Genomic DNA, 23,207 nt, shown 5'->3' on the forward strand with positions numbered 1-23,207 from the left:
TGATCGTCTTGAGGAGGCGGGAGGGGATGTGGAACTTCTACGATCCAGGAGAGCCTCTTGTCAAGCGGTTTTTGCTGAGATTGCTAGTATGGAGGAGATCTCATGGCGTCAAAAATCTCGGGCTCTTTGGCTAAAGGAAGGTGATCGGAACACAAAATTCTTCCATCGGTTAGCTAACGCTCATAGGAGGAGTTATCATATAGGAAGAATTCGGGTGGATGGTGAGGAGTTGTGGAGAGAGGAAGAGGTGCGGAACGGTATTGCTTCTTATTATCAGAAGCTTTATACTGAGCCTTTAGTCTGGAGGCCCAAACTTGATTGTCTCCATTTTGAGGCTATTTCTGAGCTTGATAGAGATAGGATTGAGAATCCTTTCACTGAAGAAGAAGTTCTTAGAGCTTTATCAAGTTGTAATGAGGACAAAGCTCCGGGACCCGATGGCTTTACTATGCGTTTTTTGAAGGAAAGTTGGGCGGTTGTAAGAAATGAGGTAATTGGTACTTTTCAGGAGTTTCATTCTTCTGGCGTTTTCGAGAAATCGCTTAATGCTTCATTCATTGCCCTTATCCCAAAAAAGGGAGGCACTTCAGATATAAAGGATTTTCGTCCTATTAGCTTGGTGGGCTGTATTTACAAACTTATTGCTAAGGTTCTTGCTTTAAGGATGAGGGAAGTTATGGATGGGATTATTTCGAATCTCAGAACGCTTTTGTAGGTGGATGGCAAATTCTTGATTCAATCCTTATTGCTGGCGAAAGTGTGGATTCCAGATTGCGGAGTGGTATTCCTGGAGTTTTATGCAAACTTGATATTGAGAAAGCATATGATCATGTGAATTGGAATTTCCTCCTATATTTGTTACAAAGAATGGGGTTTGGAAGTAAATGGAGGAAGTGGATCGAGACCTGTCTTTCGTCTGTCAAGTTCTCAGTTCTTGTGAATGGTTCTCCCGCTGGTTTCTTTGGTTGCTCTAGGGGTATAAGATAAGGAGATCCTTTGTCATCTTTCCTTTTTCTTCTTGTTATGGAGGGGTTAAGTAGACTTATGCGCAGGGCAGAGGACCTTGGGTTTATAACAGGTTTCAGGGTAGGTAGAGATTTAGATCATCAGATGGAGATTTCTCATCTACTCTTTGCAGATGATACCCTAGTTTTCTGCAATGCTGATGTTTCTCAACTTTGATACTTGAGGTGTGTATTGACTTGTTTTCAGGCAGTTTCCGGGCTTAAGGTCAATGTGGCTAAGAGTGTGCTTGTCCCAGTAGGGAATGTTTAGGATATTTCTTCTTTAGCTGCAGTCCTTGGATGCAGGGTGAGTTCTTTTCCTATTCCTTATTTGGGTCTGCCCCTAGGGGTCTCTTCAAGGTTAGTGGGGAGTTGGGATTCCGTGATTGACAGGAATGCGAAGAGATTGGCAGGTTGGAAGAAGCAATATTTGTCAAAAGGGGGTAAAGTTACTCTTATCAAGAGTACGTTATCGAGCCTTCCCACTTATTTTCTTTCTATGTTCCAAATCCCTTGTTCTGTTATAGATAGGATTGAAAAAATTCAAAGGGATTTCCTATGGGGAGGAAAGGGCGATGAGTTCAAGTACCACCTGGTCAGATGGGAGGATGTTTGTAAGCCCGTGAAATTGGGTGGACTTGGTATAAGATGTTTAGTTCCTTTTAATCAAGCTTTCCTGGGTAAATGGTTATGGAGATTTGGGAGGGAAAGACATCGTCCTTGGCGCAGGTTAGTCTCTTGTAGGTATGGGGAAGAGGCTGGAGGTTGGTCTACATGTCCGGTTACCCTGGCGGGAGGAGTAGGGATGTGGAAGGCTATTCGGAAGGGATGGGATGTTTTTTCGGCTCATATCAGATTCAAAATCTGTGATGGTCGTTGCATTCGGTTTTGGGAAGATCTCTGGTGTGGGGATCAGCCTCTTTCTCGTACATTTCCTAGGTTATTTAGTATTGCTGTTGATAAACATACCTATGTAGTTGATTGTTATCGGCTTGATAGCAGTGGGATTATATGGGATGTGCATTTTCGGCGCTCTTTTCAGGATTGGGAGATGGACGAGGTATGTGTTTTTCTGGATCTTTTGTATCGGCAGGTGGGTGTTGGTAGAGGTAACGATGTTTTAATTTGGGCTCCTTCTTCCCACGGTCGCTTCGAAGTTAGATCCTTGTTCTTATGCTTGTCAAATTTTGTTAATCGAGATTTCCCGTGGAAAACTATTTGGCTGTCTATGGCTCCAACTAGGGTGGCTTTCTTTGTTTGGACTGCTGTGTGGGGAAAGATTCTGACAATTGATAATTTGAGAAAAAGTGGCAATTGTATCGTTAATCGTTGTTGTCTATGCAAGGATGATGAGGAGTCCGTTGATCACCTCCTTTTGCATTGCCCTTTGGCGAATGAATGTTGGAATCTTATTGTTGGGCTGTTTGGTATGTGTTGGGTTATGCCACGATCTACAAAGGAGTTAATTCATGTTTGGAGAGGTTGTAGAGTGAGAAGAGATAATTGCAATTTCTGGAGAATTGTACCACATTGTGTATGGTGGTGCATCTGAAAGGAGATAAATAGCAGAATGTTCGAAGGGAAAGAGTTGTCCACGGCAATGATCAAACTTTACATTCTTCGTTTTCTCTTCAATTATGTGATGAGGAGCTTTTGTTCCTCTTCTGATGATTTAATTATTTTCTTGGATTCTCTGGGACCTTAGTCCCGGCTCCACTTTTGTAATTGGGATGCGTTCCCTTTTTGAATGCCTTTTTATGTTATTTCTTACTTATCAAAAAAAAAAAATTATTATGTTATATAAAACGTATTGATGCAGTTAATGAAAAGTTTGAGGAAAAGAAAACTTCATGACAGATTCTGGGATCTTGTATTATCTAGTTTTAGGCTTAGCTGAGTCTTATTTTATGTTTAATTTAGGTCAGGATCTGCTGATTATTTTAAAAATGTTTTATTATATTTTATGTGTATTTAGTAAATTTTAATTTGGTAGATGTGATTGTGGTTACTGGTCATAGGTTATCCGTCTTCTTTCGATTCAAATTGTGGTATTAGTCCCTTTGATTTGTGGATTTTAATAATTACGAATCAAAGACTCTTATTTCTGAATAAATTCAAGTCGTACTAGCGTTAGGAATCATAATTACTTAAAAATACATATATACCTATGTAATGCTTTTGTTCAATAGGAAACGACTTTTAGAGAAACATTTCAGCAATTATATTCTTTTTTTATTGTGTGGTGTAATTCAAACTGTATTACATGATGCTTGAGGGAATCTAGGTATGACGCCTAGCTTCTTCTGGTGCCTTTCTTCTTCATTCGCTTGATTTTTAACAGATCTACTTAACGTCCGAAGATCATATTACGCTACCACAACCACTTGCATACTTCAACCGTTTGAGCTAGCACCCAAAGTAAACACAACCATTTCAGTTACTGTTCAAGTGTACTCTTCACAATCCCTGAAGTATCCAATATCCTTGCCTAATTTAATCTCCAAAACACTACCCTTCCTTTACACATTTACAGACTTGAGGCTCCATATATATATATTTTTTTACATAAACCATAGTTCAATTCACCATGAAAGTCTTTTTACCATCATACATCGATTTTGTGTCAGTTTTTTAGAGACTGCTTCTCTACTTGTCTTAAATCATTTTGGTTTCAGAATTGAGGGTTCTACAACTATGTGCTGACAGTGTGGGAGATCTTATGTGCCTATAGAATAGATTGACAACAAGATTATTCTGCTTATCCGAAGTGTTCAGGAAAAGGACAGACTCGTTGGTTGAGCATTTGCAATAGAGAACGTTTTCGTACTGTGACAACTTTGTGTTCATCCACTCAACTTGAATACTGATGCAAGGATTCCTTCAAAGTAGTCGTGTCAAGTAAAGAATCAGCATTACGCGAGCTCAAAGTTGTAATTCAATATAAATAATCAAAACCGGCCTAAAGGAATAGGTGAACAGATTATAAAGGGTGAAACACTTTTAGTCGGACTACACTTACTATCCAAGAAAAGGCCAAAACACACTAACAAAAAGATATTTTGATGAAAGAAGAAGTCACGGGGACAGAAACCAAGATTTTTGATAGAAGTGCCAAGAGAAGAAAGAAAAATAAAGAACATAATTTAAAATTGAAGTAGAATGTTTAAAATTGAAGTAAGCATTTTACTTGGTTCAAGTTTGTGATTTGATTTAAGGATGTGTTTTCTACTCCAAGTACTTCAGCAATTGATTTTGTCAGTCCATCAAATTTTAATAAATATGGTTGAGAAGATTGGTCTTTAAATCGCTCTTTACTACCTCCAACAAAGAGGAAAAAGCAACCAATCCGAGGGTGCAACTTTAGCTTATGAATTCTTTTACTTAACTGTACAAAACATAAGGTCAAGTTTTCTCCCAAAGGGAGAGAACAATTCAAACTATAATAAACTTGAGGAAATTTACACCCCCAAAAAAAAGTATAATAAACTCAAGGAAAAGCAAATTTGAAAAATCATAGAAATTGATTTGATTTTTCTGACTGGGCTTACATGAGATCTTATATTATTTAGTTCTAACCTTAGTTGACTCTTATTTTATGTTTGTTTTCAAGTCAAATGCTGCGCGCTGTTCAGTTTTCTTATATGTATTCTGCATATTAGGAGTCAATTTTTTTTGTAATTTTCAAATTTGCTGGACACGAGCGGTGGCTATGGTCCATGGGTCATCTTATGGGTTCAATTATAGTATTTACTCTTTACTCGTGAATTTCAGTAGCTTTTATATGATTCTAGTAGTTAAAGCTTCCTAGTCTCTACATAAGTTAAAATTTATATAATCGTGTACTGCCTTTAGCTTTAAATGGAGAACAAGTTATTAGAGAAACTTTCAACAATTGCATTCATTGTGGATTGTGTGACGCAATTGAAACCCTAGGTGTGATTCGTAAGGGAATGTTGGTATGATGTTTAGCTTCTTCTTGTACTGCCCTTTTCATTTGATTTTTTAAAATTTATTTATCCACTTTTTAAGCATTTAGAACCACAGATTTATCTAGTTAATCCCTTGAGATCATGTTTCAGAAACTCATCCCCTCGACAACTTCGTTTGCTGAAGCCCGTACTCGAAAAACACAACCAGCCCTTTGTTACCCTTCACAGACTCTGTTCACTGCCACAGAAAAGCCCAGCACATCCTCTTTGCTTGCCTAATTGAAACCCTCAAACTTTACTGTTTTCTTACACCTGTTCGAAGCCTAAAATTCTATCTTTTCCTACCTTCAGAAACATAAAAACTGATTACAGTTGACAATAAAGCTCTTTTGACACCTAAAATTCCATCTTTTCCTACCTTCAGTCTCTGTCACAATTTATAGGAGGGTGCCTCTCTGCACTTCTCCTACATCATGCATTCTTGGAAAATATATTTCAAATTACTTCAACAATTGGAACATAGAAAACAATTTGCTTCTCTCCAATTTAATTATCTGTATAACTTAACAAGTTATACATCCATCACCTTCACAAATTCCTGGTGGAAAGTGATTAAAAGCTGTCTGTATTCCCCCTCATTAGCTGATTCAGATAGCGATAGAAACAATGATGGAGGCATCAATTTACTCTAGTACTAGCCTATTATGAATACTAATAAGATAAAATAACTTCTTTGAATGAAAGATGTGGGATCTTGATAGGGAAATGGTATTCACACTCCACTAAAGAACTCTCATATTACACTTTCTTTTTTCCCCTGAAAAATGAAAAATGAAACAATTGCCCTCCAAAAGCTAGATTCACTTAACAATTGTCCCAAAATATTCTTACACTCCACCTGGTAATTTATGCCATTTCTTCTATTATAAAATAAAATCGAGTATGAATATCGCATAGCTTTTTAGGGACAACAGAAATTTATAGGGGCAACGTTATATTATTGTAATATATGCATATAATATTAAAATAAAAATAAAATTGAGGGGGGAAAGCTGCCCCCACTGGGCATATAAGGTGGCTCTGCCACTGAATACAAAAATTTGAGTTGAATTTGATGAAAGAAAAGAAATAGAGACAAGACTAAAATTTAAAAAAGATGTGAAGTCTAAAGGCTCAGGCCTAGTTTACACGAGTCTCAACAACTGTATGCAATGTGGTGATTGAACTAACAGCCGACAATAGTCTTATATATTATTACATTTGGTATATAGAGTCAATTCAAATTTCTCGACTGAGCTAGATTAAAACATTGTTAATTTAAAAGTTAAATCAATAGAAGTTCTCCCAAATGTGGTATGCCCAACTGATTCACTTCCTGACTTTGCAATTTGCATTCCCAATTATTCTCATTGGGAGACTCTTCATATTCTTAGTCTGTAACAGAATGATGGATATGAGTTTAGCACTTTTATTTTTATGACTTGATTGGCTTTAACCGATGTTCAAATTTTACTTTGTCATTGGGAGTCTGCTGATATGAAGCATTTTGTTATTTAATTTAAAACTGATGTTATGCAGTATGTGTTCAGGTTGCAGTGTTTTACTTCCATGATCACTTTACGTGGTTGAAAGGGGTTGGTCTCATCACAATCATGTTTGGTGTCAGTTTATTCAACTGGTACAAGTAAGTCATCAGTTGACATGGTTATCAAGCACTTATTTTGATACATTTATTTCTTATGCTTGTTGCTAAAGTTGAAATTAATCTTAGAAGTATGAACACTTATAATACTCATCTTGAATAATGTTAGTAACTCATAAACAATATTCTTAATTTTGAACACTTGGCTAACATGTGACTGGAAAACCTTGGATATTGATATATGATTTTCTTTACATGGAAACAAAATATAATTTTAAAGCGAGATCAAATGAAAGGTTGTATAAAATAGAGAGTTGCTACCAAGAGGTCTTTTTTCTGACACGAGTCGCGAGTTTTCCGAATTAACCATAAAATTGAGAAGGGTCTAGAGATATCTAGGAATTAAATTCACTTGTCACGATGATATTGGGGGAAATGGTTATTGAAAAAAAGATTTAAGGAAATAATCTGTAGTGTCTGATAACTAATTTGGCTTTTTGTCAGAAAAATGCACTACTATAGATTAAGGAAAAATCCTTGATAACACAATTAGTAGAAAACTATAGAAGTTTTTTTTAAAAAAAAATTGTACTTGCACAGTCTTCATAGATTTAGAGAAGCATGTGATTGAGTACCAAGGGATATAATTTTGTGGGTCTTACAGCGAATATGGATTCATATGAAACTTACAAACTTATTTCTGACATATATATGAATTTAAATATTAGTGTTCATATTATATGTAGAGAGACTAGTGATTTTCCTAAAAAAAAAAAAAAAAGAAGAATTACAGAAGAATTAGTACTAAACACGTATCTATTTATAATAGTTTTACATCAAATAATAAAAGACTTACAAGCATACATTCAAGGTGCATGTTGTTTGCATATGATGTAGTGCCTTTGGATACTTGTAAGTAGGCTTTATAATAAATTTAAAAACATGTAGGAATACATTACAGCTAAAAAATTTAGAAATTAGTAGCACTAAAATAGAGCATTGAGTTGAATTTAATAAAGTTCAAAGAATGACAATGTAATGATAACAAATCAAGGCCAAGTGATTACTCAAAACAGCCATTTTTGATATTACAGATCAATAATACGAGGGGCCAAGGAGATAGATTATGATGTAATTATAAGACTTGGAGAAGGTTGGACAAAATTGAGGTTATTGGTGTCTTGGGTGATAGAAGAATATCAAAAGTTAGAAGGAATAAATTCTACAAGCCTAACATTAGGCCAGCTGTCTTATATGGAAATATAATATTGGGTGTTAATAAAGAAGCAAATACAATGTATTTGTGTTGTTGAAATCAGAATGTTGTGATGGACGATAGGAGTGACTAGATGATACAAGATTAATGAATCAAAGTGAGTGAGAAATTAGGAATACTGCCTATTTAGTGATGCACTAAGAGAAAGCTGGTTTAAGTGGTATGGACATGTGCATCATAGACCCGTAGATACACTAGTAAGAAAAGAAAGATTACTTTAGCAAGAGATGAAGGGGCCAGTGGATAATAATTACAAATGACTTCAAAAAATCAAATATAATAAGAGAATAGTTTGTGATAGAAATATAAAATTGGAAAAAGCAAATTCTAGCATTTGACCTTGACCCTGTTTATATGGGTTAGAGACGATGACAATTATGTCGATGATGATGATGATGATGATTGTTCAAAATCATGAGAGAGAGAGAGAGAGAGAGAGAGAGAGTGCAGACATGTTTCTTGTATATTTCACTCAAAACCTAATAAGCCTATGTAGGCTTATATAAAGGATACAAGACTGACTTAATAACACAAGGGCCATACCAACTATATGTAATTACATAATGACCCAACATATATATATATATATATATATATATATATATATATATATATATAAAACACTCACACTCGCCCTCAAGCTAGAGAATATATATAAAATAATCCCAGCTTGGAACAGATAGTTCTTAACCGGTTATGACCCAATGATTTGGTAAACATATCAGCTAATTGATCTTCAGACTTCACGAATGGAGTAGAGATGCTCCCACGTAATATTTTTTCTCGAATAAAGTGACAATCAACTTCAATATGTCTGGTCCTCTCATGAAACACAGGATGTGATGCAATGTGAACTGCTGCTTGATTATCACAGAACAATGGAGTAGGAGCTTCAACTGTCAACACAAGTTCTTTTAGAAAATGTTGTATCCATGTCAACTCACTAGTGGTATGGGTCATTGCCCTGTACTCAGCTTCAGCACTAGATCGAGCTACCATCGTTTGCTTTTTACTTCGCCATGTAACAAGATTTCCTCCTACAAATGTGCAGTAGCCTGTAGTAGATCTCCTATCTGAAGGAGAACTAGCCCAGTCAGCATCTGTAAAACCTTCCACCCTGAGATGACCATTTGATTTATATAGTAACCCAAAACCTGGAGCTTGCTTGTTATATCGGATAATCCGAAGAACAACAATCCAATGTGGCATTCTAGGGGCTCCCCTGAACTGACTTACAAGACTAACTGCATATGAAATATCAGGTCAAGTGATAGTGAGATAAATTAATTTCCCAACAAGGCGACGAAATCTGCCCGGGTCATTAAATAGATCACCCTCATCAGACACAAGTTTTGTATTTGAATCCATAGGAGCATCAACCGAACGACCACCTAACATACCTGTTTCTTCTAATAAGTCCAACACATATTTTCGTTGGGATAAACTTGTATCCTTCTTGGATTTATCAACTTTAATACCTAAGAAATACCTAAGTTTAGCCAAGTCTTTAGTATGGAATCGATATTGCAGAAACAACTTTAACTTAGCAATGCCTTCAGAATCATCACCTGTGATCACAATATCATCTACATACACCACAAGAAATATGAAGCCAACTTTAATGCGCTGGTGAAATATTGAATGGTCGGTTTGACATCTGTTAAGACCAAATTTTAATGCCGCCTCAGAGAATTTTCCAAACCAAGCCCATGGAGATTGTTTCAATCCATACAGGGCCTTTTTAAGGCGACAAACAGTGTGAAGATAACTCCCCCTGAGCAACAAACCCAGGTGGTTGCTCCATATAAACCTCTTCTGTTAAGTCACCAAGCACAAAGGCATTTTTAACGTCTAACTGAAACAGAGGCCAATGTCTATTAACAGCAAGAGAAATCAAAACACGAATAGAAGAAATCTTAGCAACGGGGGCAAACGTCTCATCATAGTCAATACCATAAGTCTGGGTATAACCGTTGGCAACCAGACGTGCTTTTAAACGCTCAACGAACCCATCTGGAAGATACTTCACAGTATATACCCAGCGACAGCCAACAGGCTTGGCACCTGGAGGTAATGGAACAAGATTCCACTACCATTCTGATGCAAAGCATCCATTTCATCTTGCATTGCTTTCCTCCAGCCTGAATCAGACAAAGTAGCCTGCACAGTCTTAGGAACAAATGTAGTAGACAACTGAGATGAAAAATATGAGAAGGATGGCGATAAGGAATTATAAGAGACATAATGAGTAATGGGATGATTAGTGACACACAAGCGAGTATCTTTACAAAGTGCAATGGACAAGGTATCAGACACAACGGATGGTGTTGGATCCAAAGACTCTGAAGACGACGGAGGAGGCATGACAACAGATCGCTTTGGTCTTCGAGTGTACACCTGTAACGGGGCAGGCGAAGGAGATCTAGGTTGAAGAGAAAGTGAAGGAAGAGGAACCGCAGGAAGAGGCGACTTAGGAGTGATATCAAGAAGTGAATCAGTATCTGAAAAATATGGGATGGACTCACAAAAAGTTACATCCGCGCTAATAAAGTATCGTTGAGAAACAGGACTATAACAGCGATAACCTTTATGAGAACGAGAGTATCCAAGAAATACACACTTTGTGGCACGTGGGTCTAGTTTATCAAAACCAGGACCAAGATTGTGGACATAACATACACATCCAAAAACTCTATGACTAAGAGAAAACAAGGGAGAATCAGGAAATAAAATAGAATGTGGAGATTTGCCATCTAATTCAGAGGACGGCATACGGTTAATAAGATGACAGGCAGTAAGAACAGCATCACCCCAAAAACGTTTAGGCATAAGCATATGAAACAAAAGAGCACGGATTACTTCTAAGAGGTGTCAATTCTTACGTTCTGCAACTCCATTTTGTTGAGGAGTATAAACACATGAATTTTGATGAATAATTCCTTTATCACTAAGATATGTATCAAAGGGGGTTGAAGAATATTCCTTAGCATTATCAGAACGTAGAATACGAATTAGGCATCCAAACTGAGTTTTGATTTCTTTTCAAAATTTTTGAAAAAGTAAAAATAACTCAGAACGATCTTTCATTAGAAACAACCAAGTCAGGCGAGAATAATCATCTACAAATGTCACAGAATAATGAAATTTATTGATTGAAGAATGCTTTATTGGACCCTATACATCTGAATGAACCAAATGAAAAGGACTAGAGACACAATTATTAACCCTAGACTTGAAAGACACGCGATGGTGCTTTCTAAGTTAACAAACTTCACATGACAAGAATTTCAAATGACTAAGACTCGGAACTTGACACTGCAAAACTTGAAGTGATGGGTGACCAGGACGACAGTGCCGCTGGAATGGAGACAGAGAAGACTAAAGAGCCACAGGATAAGGTTCCAAATCAAAGTAATATAAGCCACCAGCTTCATGTCCCGTGCCAATTATCTTCTTCGTCTTGAGATCCTGAAACACACAAGAAGTAGGATAAAATGTAACAGATCATTGGAGAGATTTAGTACGTTTACTGATAGACATTAAATTAAAGAGAAACTGAGGAACATATAAAACAAACGGGAGAGACAAGGAATCACTAAGTTTAGTTGTGCCCAAACCTGAAACCTTAGTGGATGAACCATTAGCAAGAGTACCACTTTGAGAAGGAGGTACATAATTAAAGTCAGATAGAAGAGAAGAACATCCAGTCATATGATCGGATGCTCGAGTGTCTATGATCTAAGGACTGCGAGTGGAAGACAATAGACATGTGTGTGCAGTACCTGACTGACTGGGCAAAGGTAGCCGTGGAAGATGAATTAAATGCTTGCTTATAAGACAAAAACTGAGTATACTCATCACGTGGAACAGGGTCCGTATTTGATTCAGCTACGTGATGAGATCCAGAAGCAACATCATTCGGAGAATAGGAAACTTGATTTGCATAACTAGATGATTTGCCATGAAGGTCCCAACAAAAATTCACTGTATGATTAGAAAGGCCACAATGAGTACATTTTCGTGATTCCCTGCCATGGACACGTCCTCCCCGTGAATCACGACCACCACTTGTGGAGCGTCCCCCACGACCTCCATGGTAAGCATTATGTTCACCCTTTGAAACTACCAATGCTGAACGCTCACCACTCTGCCCATTATTCAAATTTGAGGTGTCATTTGCAAGTTTAGCACACTGAAGTCGAGAAAACACATCAGCAAGAGATGAAAGTGTGGGACTGCCCATAATCTATGCACGAATAGACTCATATGCTGATGACAAACGAGTAAGAAAACGGATAACATTAAAGTCCTCGCGTTGTTGTTGCATACTTTGAACATCAGCAGTAATGGGCTGATACATATTCAGCTCCTCACAGACTCCCGTAACTTTGGAATAATACTCTTCGATACTGTGATTACCTTGTTCAAGATTGAAGTACTACTTATAGAGCTCATAAACACGGGTGATATTACTTGTTCCAGAATACAATTGCTTCAATCTGTCCCATATCTCCTTGGCAGTATCCAAATAAAGTAAAGTTGAACTGATTTGGGGTTCAATACTGGTTAACATCACAGAGATGATCTGAGCATCTTCCTTTTCCCATGCATCAATAGAAGCATCAGTTTCCTTAAGTTTATCTTTAGTCAGATGAGTACCAAGACTTTTACCTTTGAGAAAAATTGCAACAGATTTAGCCCACAGTATGTAATTCTTCCCATTGAGTTTAACGGAAGTCATGGGAGAATGAAAACTGGATGTGGGAGAAAGCAAATCTGAACTGGACGTCATGTTGAACCTAGCAAAACAGAGAAAAAAAAAAAATGCAAAATCTGTATTCTGGCCAAACCTGGAAAACGGGCCGGAACTAGGCAAACGGGCCAGATCTGGTCAAACGGGCCGAATTTGGTCAAACGGGCCGAATCTGGTCAAACAAACTAGATCTGGAAAATGAACCGGATCTGGGCAAACGGGTCGGATCTGTGCTATCCTGGTTTTAGTAAACTAGGGTTATAATAGCTATCCCAGGGTTGGAATGGCATAACTGTATAGCCAAACACGGGTCTTCTTCTTCACACCTTCACAAACGCCGGTGAACAATGCAGCAGAGACGACGGCAACCCAGTCACAAGCAACAGCCGAATCAATAAGCAGCGACCTCCGCAACTTCCGGCCAAAAAAACGCGAATCGATGAACCTCACCTCTGCAAATCAAGACAGTAGATGTCGGCGAGCTTGCTGACAACCAAAGAGAAGCTGCCGGCGACGACGAACGAGGCAGAGACGATGACGAACAAGCTTCAGATCTGATGACGACGAACGAGGCTTTAGATCTGACGACGGTGAACGAGGAGCTGCCGGCAACGACGAACGAGGCAGAGACACACCAACACCACAATCGCGATTCCGATCTTATACAAGAACTACACAATTACAGACTCACACCCATGAATTCGTGTAGCTCTGATACCATGTTCAAAATCATGAGAGAGAGAGAGAGAGTGAGAGAGAGTGCAGACATGTTTCTTGTATATTTCACTCAAAACCTAATAAGCCTATGTAGGCTTATATAAAGGATACAAGACTTAATAACACAAGGGCCCTACCAACTATATGTAATTACATAATGACCCAATATATATAAAACATTCTAACAATGATAAAATTAAAGAATTTGACTTTAGCTTCATAAGACCCACAACATATTGACTTCCATAATTTATTAGTTATGAATCACATGTTGCATTCTTAATCTAGTATTTGAAGTCTTTGACATGAATATCTGAATTTTTATTTATTTTTTATTTTTTATATCTTAATTCCACAGGTACCAGAAGCTACAAAAGGGGGAAGCAAGTGATGATGTGGCGGGGCCACAAACAACCAATGCTGCTGCAAAATATGTCATTCTTGAGGAGATGGATGATCAAGATGATGGCCCTTGAACTTTCTGATATCATGTTATCTGAATCTCCCATACTTATGTAAGCCTTTCTCCATCTCCTCTTTAAGAAATGCCTTGCTTTTAGAGTTTGTTGATTCATGTAGCATGCAGGGGGGTGTTTGTGTGTGTGTGGTGGTGGTGGGGGTGGGGGGTGGTTGTTAGAATTGACAGTGCACTAGATAAAATAAAATAAAATGACTTACGATGGTGTAATGGAATATCTAAAAAAAGGATGGTGTGGTGGTTGTATTGGTTAAATATTGGGCACAATGATATTTTAATATAAAATATTGACTCACAATCAATATTGGGCACGTTGGTTTAATTATTGCCACATAAATCAACCTAGGGTAATATACAATTTGTATTTTTTATTTAAAATCACAGCAAATTTGTATAAATCATTTCTAGTTACCTGAAAATTGAGTTTGTTGGAATATATATATATATGTATATGAAGGATTAATCTTAGAAGACTATCTTTAAGCTTATATGGACAAAATAATATGTTCAAAAGAATTAGGGTTTGATTGAAGAAAATGAATGCAACATTAGAAGAGAATACAAAATAATAATAATAAAATGAATAATAGTAATAAAATAGAATAATAAAAAAATAAAAATTGAAGAGGAAGAAGAGTAAAACGGAAAAGAAAGAAAGAATTAGAGAGATTTTTAGAAAAAAATAATTTTAAGGGGGGCATTATGTAGTACTTTACAAATTATAAGCATATATATATATATATATATATTAAAAAATTAGTATGCTAGCCTAGGCCCAGGGGTGGCACGTGCCCCCCCTGGTCCCATGCTGGCTCCATCCTTGGTAACATGAGTTGGGTTGTTGAGGATGTTCTGCACCTAGCTGCAATGGATATCTCATTTTTATATTTAATGAAGTTCTCAAGTAATCAAGTTGCGGCAAGTGCATTTTTCCTTTTTTAAATTTCTTCTTTAAAGGCAAGAAGATTAGTGGGTTACACTAAACCCTTACATCAGCAGTAGCAGTCTCTCCAATACAAATTGGAATCTCAAAAGTCAAAAATAAAAAGTCTCTCCACTTTATATGCCCAACTAGCTAAATGGTGAGCAACAACATTAGCTTCATTGGGCAGAGAGCAAACTGAGAAAGCACCATACACATCAATCCAACTTGTGTTATCCTCAATAACAGTAGCAATAGACATTGGGACAACAGTCTGCTTGTTCACTCATGTATATCATATATGTGCAGTAACCTTCTTTTCTCTCTATTATTCTTTTTTTCTTCTTCAGATTTATTACAGTAATTTAGGGTTAAATGCAAAAACCCCCCTTCCCCACTTCCTCCCTACTACACAATTTTTGTTGCAGATAGCCCCATCAGGCGTTGTGCTGGTCAAAACTCACTGTTAAAATATCACGTGCGGTCACATGGCAGATAATATAAAATTTAAAGACCATAATACCCTTATAAATATGAAAAAACTTGATTCCCCTTATTGTGACACCCAAACACAAACACACCCTTATCCTCATGTCTATATATGCACACAAATATATATAGTTGGAAACACTATTCATCTTCTTCGTGGGAAAAAAAAAAATGCCGACCTACACCTTTCTTTCTTCCTCCCTCTATCTGTATATATATAGCTTGAAATTTGAATAACTTCAAACATATGTTTAAAACAGATGGTGATAATACCCAATCAACAAGAACCTCAACATCTCCCTCTATCAGCTGGATACGTCTTAATATAAAAGAACCCTCACTGATGCCTTGCAATAAAGTTAACACCTCTGCCTTGATAGAAAACCAGATCGAGAAGAATAATGCTCGTGGGATTTCTGATAAATCCTCCAAGATTAATCTAACCCAGATTCCCCAAGTAACAACCATCAAAATTATATGTAATTTTTCTGGTGTAAAGGAGATAACATAGCACAGGAGCAATACTGCTATGGGTTTAAAAGGTGGATATATATATATCTTGCTCGTACCTCTAGGCATAGACTCCTTAATTTTGGGCTGTGCTTGTGTAATTATGCAATTACAGTTGTCCGGAGAATCGAAGAATTCAAAAGTGATGGATCAAGGACTGTAATTGGAATTCAGATGTGGGTTTGAATGAAACAGAGGATTTGAAACCCAAACAAAACCCTCACTACTCCTCTCTGCCGGCGCCTTCACGCTCCTCGTCGGAACCCTAACTACGCCGGCGATACACCCCCTTTTTGTCTTCACACTCGCTGCCGAATTTAATGGTTGAGATTGAGACCCAGTTGCTTGTTTTGGTGAACCCGAATCGAGAGCATGGTCTGGTCTGACATTTGTTGATGCAAAATCTCATTAGAGCTCGGGTCGACGACGTTTAGAGTATCGCCGTTGTGCTCTTGGAGCATGGTCGACATGAATCGTGCATCCCAGAGTCTTGAACGGCTCCATCTTTCCTCTCTCTGTGTCTATATATATATATATATATATATTTATCTCCATCCCTCTCTGTATGTGTCTATATGTATATATATACGCATTAATATATATATATATATATATATATATATATATATGTGTGTGTGTGTGTGTGTGTGTGGGAGAGATTTGGCCGGATTGATGTTTGTAGAGAGAGAATGGAAAAAAGGGTAGATGGGTTAGAGAGAGAGAGTGAGATTGGCTTGTTGATGGTGGTAGAGAGAGAAAGTGGGAGAGGGGTGTTGGTGTTGGGTGATGTGTCATTTTTTAACTGGTCTTTGAGATTACAGTTGCCACGTCATACAATTAAGTGTACAAGTGCCAAAACGTCATTTTAGTAAGGGTACAATTGTCTTTTGATTTTTCCAATCAACCCACCTGTCGGATTGTCCTTAACTGCAACAAATTAATAGTTCAGGGGTGTTTGTTGCAATAGGCCAATAGTTCAGGTTTTCTTTTTGCATTTTACCCGGAATTTTATGAATTTCCTATCTGTATTTTATGTTTCTGAATTTTTCTTTACTGCATTTTTTATTTATTTTTTTGTCTATGAATTGTGACATACTATTTGAATCTTTGATTATCGCACTGTTATTACACTTCTAATTTTTGGCTTGTTGCCTTGTTGCATTGTTAGTTGAAAGTATATATATATATTATGTTCAATGTGCCCCCGTAAAATAAATTCCTGGTTTTGTCACTGATACTCAGGTTTGCTTGAAGGAAAAGCTAATGTTGGTGTAAGTTTTGGCGAATGTCGGAATGGCAGCATTCACTGATTCCTTAGTTTTTCAGTCTTTGCCTTTCTGTTTCAATGGTTTCTTTATTCGCTCAGTTGGGGGGAAAAGAGAGAAGTTGTCATCAATCAGGAGTCAGCCTAACAACTTTTTACCATCCACTAGGTCCATGGTTAGCAGAAGTGCCCATTTGTTATGGAATGATTTTGTATATGTTCATTATATTGTATATTGTATCATGCATCAGAATGCATGCGCAAGGCAAGCTATAATAAACAGATGGATGCGAAATTCGACTTCGATTCATTTTTTGTTACTATTTTTCCACTGTTAAAAATATTGAAAGTGTAGATGACGAGCAAGGCAATCTATAAACAGTTTTGAGTGTGCATTTTGTTTTTATTCTTCTTCAATGTTTCTAGTATACATTGTTTTAGATGCCATGTTACTCTGTCATCGGTGTGATATTCCTGTGGAAATTATTTCTCAGGTGAAATCCTGTTTAATATTCGATTGCTACTAATCGAAAATCTATTACTACACTTTTTTTTTTTTCTTCAGCTTTAGACACTTTGTTGGTACTTATTTTCTCAATTGTTGGGCTAACTCTGGAATTTGAATAGAGTAGGTCTTGCTTTATCAATGCACCATAAAAACATGTTTTTTTTCCTCTGGAATTTGAATTGTTGCGATAACTCCCATTTCGGTGTTTTTTTTTTTTTTTTTTCGTTTAAAGAAATTATATTCAGAGATTTAAATGGAGCCTATTATAGAATTCAGTGAACGCGTTTAGTTTTCCTTTGGAGGATCATCAACAAAGAAACTGAAAACCCCATGTCAAGAAAATGAGCAAGATGGTTTTCTTTGGGTTAAATCGGACTACCTCGCCGAAGAACGGAGAGGCTGCCGTTGGATGGACCACAGAAATTTCGGTTTCAAACAAATTCAGGAATAATTCGGAAATATGTTTAAAAAAAAAAAAAAAAAAAAATCATGGAGTTCTTACCAGTAAATCCCATAGTAGTATGGCCATGCATGATAAAATAGTATGGCCATGCATCAAGTTTATTTATTTTTTAATGGAAGTTAAAATGACACACTAGCCAAGGAGAGTGATAAAGGGTACTGGGTGGATGCTTGCCTATTTATCTAAAAGTTCACTTCAAACTATTGGATAGTGCTGCATGTCCACCCATTTATATCCAATCACTTTTTCCATCCGGATTCGATATGAGACAAATGACACTTGTTACATTTTCTCCCATCCAAACTCCCTTGTTTATCCGGAGTGGTTCACCTAAACGCCTTTTGGGCCGAGCCCTTGGCAGCAGCTGGGGGAGAGGGGGCAGGGGTGGCCATGGCCCCTCCAAAATTTTGGCAAAATTTTAGTACTAGTTATTAAATATATATATTAATAGTCATTTTTCTACATAAAAATTAAATTGGCCTCCCCAAATTTTTTGTAAAATCTATTTATGGTACTAAATTATAGTTATTAATGGTAATTTTTCTAAAAATTAAAGTTGGTTCTTCAAAAATTTTGTAAAACCCTATTTGTGGTACTAAATTATAGTTACTAATGGTGATTTTTATATAAAAATTAAAGTTGGTCTCTCCCAAATTCGACAAAAAAAAAAAAAATCTATTTATGGTTTACCTTATGATTATTGGATGTAGTTTGTGAATGAAATTTATTATAACCATTCAAATTCGAATAAACGTTTTGCTTCAAAAAATTAAAAATATAGTTAAAAAAAAAAAAAAAACCATTATTATAGTTACTAATGGTAATTTTTATATAAAAATTAAATCTTGCATTTTCCAAATTCTAAAAAAAAAATTTATTTATGGTTTACCTTATGATTATTCAATGTGGTTTGTGAATGAACTTTTTTTTTTTTTTTTTTTCATAGATATAGTTTATGAATGAAATTACTTATAACTCTTAATACTTTATTTATAAACACGTGGCACCAGATCAAGGATTAGGACTGAACTGATTCTGATATTAACTGTAACTAGTAGGCGTTTGTCCATTTACCCAAAAACTCAAACTGTTGGGTAATACTGTAACCCACCCATTTATACCCAATCACTTTTTCATCCGGATTCGATGTGGGACAAATAACCCATGTTACATCAGGCCTTTAGACCCCTCACCCTATAGATCCATGGTTCAATTCTCCTCTCCAAGCTAAATATACTAACCATTGTCAAGATATAAAATAAAAAAAAATAAAAAAAAAAACCCTAGTTGTGGGACTTAAAATGAATAATTAAATATGAATAGGAAATTGTTCAGAGAAAGAAACAAGAATAAGTACAAGAGAGAAATGTCAAAACTATATCTTATCAAAAACTTCTTTGTGGAAAAGTAGTGATTTATTGGGCAAATATAGGAGACAACGACTTCTTAAGATAGAATTTGGCGCATGGAGAGTTATGGATCACATGGTTCGTTTGAAAGTTCAAAGAAAATGAGAGAAAGTTAGAGTCGATGTTGGCTGCTCCAAGACCGCGTCAACTGGTACTTACAATGGGGCCACCAGTTTTTTTTTTTTTTTTTTTTTTTTTTTCAAGAAATTACATTCAGAGATTTAAATGGAGCCTATTCTAGAATTCAGTGAACAAGTTTGGCTCTCCTTTGGAGGCATCAACAAAGAAACTGAAAAACCCATGTCAAGAAAATGAGCAAGATGGTTTTCTTTGGGTTAAATCGGACTGCGAGAGGTTGCCGTTGGATGGAACAATGTGGAAATATGTTACAAAAAAATAAAAAAAAATAAAAATCATGGAGTTCTTACCAGTAAATCTCAGAGTAGTATGGCCATGCATGATAAAATAGTACGAGACATCCAAGTTTATTTTTGGATGAAAGTCAAAATTACAAACTGGCGTGGTGGTGTTATCCAAGAAATGTCAAAATTATGAAGCATCTTATCACAATTTTCTTGGTGGAAAAGTATGGGAGACAACTTGGATTTGCGTATGGAGTGTTATGGATAGCAAGAGTTCCTTTGAAAGTTCAAAGAAAATGAGAGAGTTAAGAAATAGTGACTCCTCTCTTCCTTTCCTTTTCTGCGGTGATAAGGACTTCCCCTCCTTCCTTCTCTTTTCTTTCCTATTTCCTCCTTCCTTTTCTTTTCTGTGGTGATAAGGACTTCCCCTCCTTCCTTCTCTTTTCTTTCCTATTTCCTCCTTCCCTATCCCTATTCTGTTTCCTCCTTTCAATTTCCTCCTTCCCTTTTCATCCTTTTTTTTTTCTTTTCTTTTCTGAAGATGTAAAACATTGTGATTAGAATAATGGCCCAAAGTCTGAGCTGCTCTGGTTTTATATTTCTTGCTCTTTCAATGTCATCTTTAAACTGGATGATGAATGCCCAACTCGGTGAGTATCCTCCAATGGCCAACTTGTCCAGTAGTTCATGGATCAACAGAGGCTCCTCCGACATCATGAATACCACTTTCGAAATGATGAGACTCCAACCAATCCTTCTTAGACGAGGAAGCTCTGGCACAAGCTTTGTGTGTGGCTTCTACTGCTACTTGAACGACACTGCTTGCCTCTTCGGTGTCCTCATCTTCCAAAACACATCCGATTACAACACCACCACCACCACCACCACCACCACCACCACCACCTTCGGAATACAATATGCACAACTTGTCTGGTCTGCTAACCGAGAGAACGCTGTTCAAATTGGTGCTACTTTGAATCTCACTCAAGATGGAGATTTGATCTTGAGAGATGAAAACGGCACTTCGATTTGGTCAACAAACACGGGAGGCTTTCTCGTTTCAGGCCTAAACTTGACGGAAATGGGGAACCTTGTTCTCTTTGACGGAAAGAACACCCAGGTGTGGCAGTCTTTTGAGCAACCAACAGACTGTTTAGTACCTGGGCAGATGCTGTATTCTGGGCTGCAAAATCTCACCTCTAACATTTCTTCAACAGATTGGCGTAGAGGTCAGTATTCACTCAAACTTAATAATCAAGAGTTGGTTGCATACATAGGTTCCAATCCACCACAGTCATACTATACTTTCGCGGGTAATTTCTCTGTATCAGCAAAAACGAATCAAACTTATATTCAGTTCTCGAAAAACAAAAGCTTCGGTGAATTTACATATCCTGCCTCATCAGCAGCACAGTTTATGAAGTTGGATTCTGATGGGCATTTGAGAGTCTATGAATGGAAAGAATTTAAGTGGCAACCGGTGGCCGATCTTCTCACAGACTTTATTGATGGAGAGTGTGGGTATCCTATGGTGTGTGGAAAATATGGTGTATGTTCAAAGGGAAAGCAGTGGCTGCAGTGCACTTGTCCTGAAGCAGCCAGCAACGGAAAAACCTATTTCAGGCGAAATGTTGATAGGCAACCGGATCTTGGATGCTACATGACAAAACCGGTTTCTTGCAGTCATTCTCAGCAGCATAGTCTTTTTGAGCTCCCGGACACTGATTATTTTGGTTTTGCACACAACGAAGAAACAGACTTGGAGAACTGCAAGAACAAATGTTTGATGAACTGTTCTTGCAAAGCTGCTGTATTTCGAAATCATTCTGGCTCTCAGACGGGAAATTGTTCGTTACTGCCTGAAGTTTATTCCCTCATAGACAATGAGAAGGCGCAAATCAATGCTTCTGCATTTATTAAAGTGCAGAATTCTCCTAAAAAGAAAATAGAGCATGTTGTAATAATAGTGTCAAGTGTTGGAGCTTTAGTGGGGATGTTCCTTATAATTGGTACATGGGTTTTCCTTTACCGAAAGAAACAAAAATCCAAGGAAGTGGAGGAGGAGGATTATCTTGACCAGTTGCCGGGTATTGCTACTAGATTTTCTTATGAAAATGTGAAAGCCATGACCAAGAATTTCAGTCGCAAGCTTGGGGAAGGAGGATTTGGTTCAGTCTATGAAGGGATGTTGAGCAATGGCACAAAAGTTGCAGTGAAGGATCTTGATGGGATAGGTGTAGTAAAGAAGTCATTCTTAGCTGAAGTTGAGTCGATAGGCAGCATTCACCATATCAATTTGGTTAGGCTGATTGGATTTTGTGCTGAGAAATCATATAGGCTTCTGGTTTACGAGTACATGAGTAACAGTTCCTTAAATAAGTGGATATTTCCTAAAACACGGGTGGTTTCTCTTCGATGGCAATGCAGAAGGAAGATTATCTTTGACATAGCCAAGGGACTAGCCTATCTCCATGAAGAGTGCAGGCAGAAAATATATCACTTGGATATCAAGCCCCAAAACATCCTTTTAGATGAGAATTTCAATGCGAAAGTTGCTGATTTTGGGTTGTCAAAGCTCATTGACAAGGACCAAAGCCAAGTTGTTACAACAATGAAGGGAACACCGGGCTACATGGCTCCTGAATGGTTAAGCTCCATTATCACGGAGAAAGTAGATGTTTACAGTTTTGGGGTTGTGGTTCTTGAAATCTTATGTGGGAGGAAAAATTTGGATAGATCTCAGCCTGAGGAAGAAATGCATCTGCTAAGTCTTTTCAAGAGAAAAGCAGAAGAGGAACAACTTAAATACATCATTGATAAGTACAGCGAGAATATGCAGCTACACCGTGAAGAAGTTGTGGAGATGATGAGGCTTGCTGCATGGTGTCTTCAAAGTGATTTCACCATGAGGCCTTCCATGTCAGTGGTGGTTAAGGTCTTGGAGGGTTTGGTGGATGTCAAAAACAACTTAGACTATAACTTCATGATTCTGCCCATACGAGGAACAGAAGCAGCTGTTCATCATATGGAGGAAGACACCGGTCGCGCTTCTACTCCATTACTGCCATCAACTTTATCAGGACCAAGGTAATGAAAAGAGACTTCCAGACAATGATTCATGCAAGGAAAGTGTTATTCAGGAAAAAGAAAAGTGTGAAGAAGGCTGAATGTAAGGTTTTCATTTATGATTTCAAACATTGTATTTTTTAAAGGCAGAAGATTTGGGATGATTTAGAATGCTTTTCTTTAAATAATCTCAATTATTAACATTATTGTATAAATAACAAAAGAGATGGAAAATAAAGCGTCAATCTGCAATTATAAACAAATAACTCACAATATTCTAGATGCATATGAAATAGTTCACTACAGAAAAGTTAAAAGAAGAGTGAGAGACAAATTTAATGTTCATGCTTGATATGAGCACGGCTTATGAATGGTACTTTCTCAGTGTGATCGATGATGAAAAGATTAGGATTTG

At 37.1% G+C, this 23,207-nt stretch overlaps 2 protein-coding genes across 3 annotated transcripts in view; both read left to right on the forward strand.

Annotated features, from left to right (window-relative positions):
- Positions 1-17,401, forward strand: part of LOC132311204 (probable sugar phosphate/phosphate translocator At1g06470) — a 49,317-nt gene extending 31,916 nt beyond the window's left edge. For both annotated transcript variants that reach the window (XM_059809000.1, XM_059809001.1), the window contains 3 exons: positions 6,523-6,617; positions 13,680-13,836; positions 16,963-17,401. In XM_059809000.1, the coding sequence (XP_059664983.1) occupies positions 6,523-6,617; positions 13,680-13,797 (213 nt within the window). In that variant the 3' untranslated portion in view covers positions 13,798-13,836; positions 16,963-17,401. The remainder of the gene's footprint in view (positions 1-6,522; positions 6,618-13,679; positions 13,837-16,962) is intronic.
- Positions 17,402-20,092: 2,691 nt separating this feature from the next.
- On the forward strand, positions 20,093-22,980 carry LOC132311205 (G-type lectin S-receptor-like serine/threonine-protein kinase SD2-5). The gene has a single exon (XM_059809002.1). The coding sequence runs from the start codon at positions 20,292-20,294 to the stop codon at positions 22,815-22,817; it is 2,526 nt and encodes an 841-aa protein (XP_059664985.1). The 5' UTR covers positions 20,093-20,291; the 3' UTR covers positions 22,818-22,980.
- The last annotated feature ends 227 nt before the right edge of the window (positions 22,981-23,207 follow it).

This window comes from Cornus florida, unplaced genomic scaffold, assembly GCF_030987335.1.
Source record: "Cornus florida cultivar Cherokee Brave unplaced genomic scaffold, ASM3098733v1 CherokeeBrave_3.0.0_Hap2_Chr06, whole genome shotgun sequence".
Taxonomy (NCBI): domain Eukaryota; kingdom Viridiplantae; phylum Streptophyta; class Magnoliopsida; order Cornales; family Cornaceae; genus Cornus; species Cornus florida.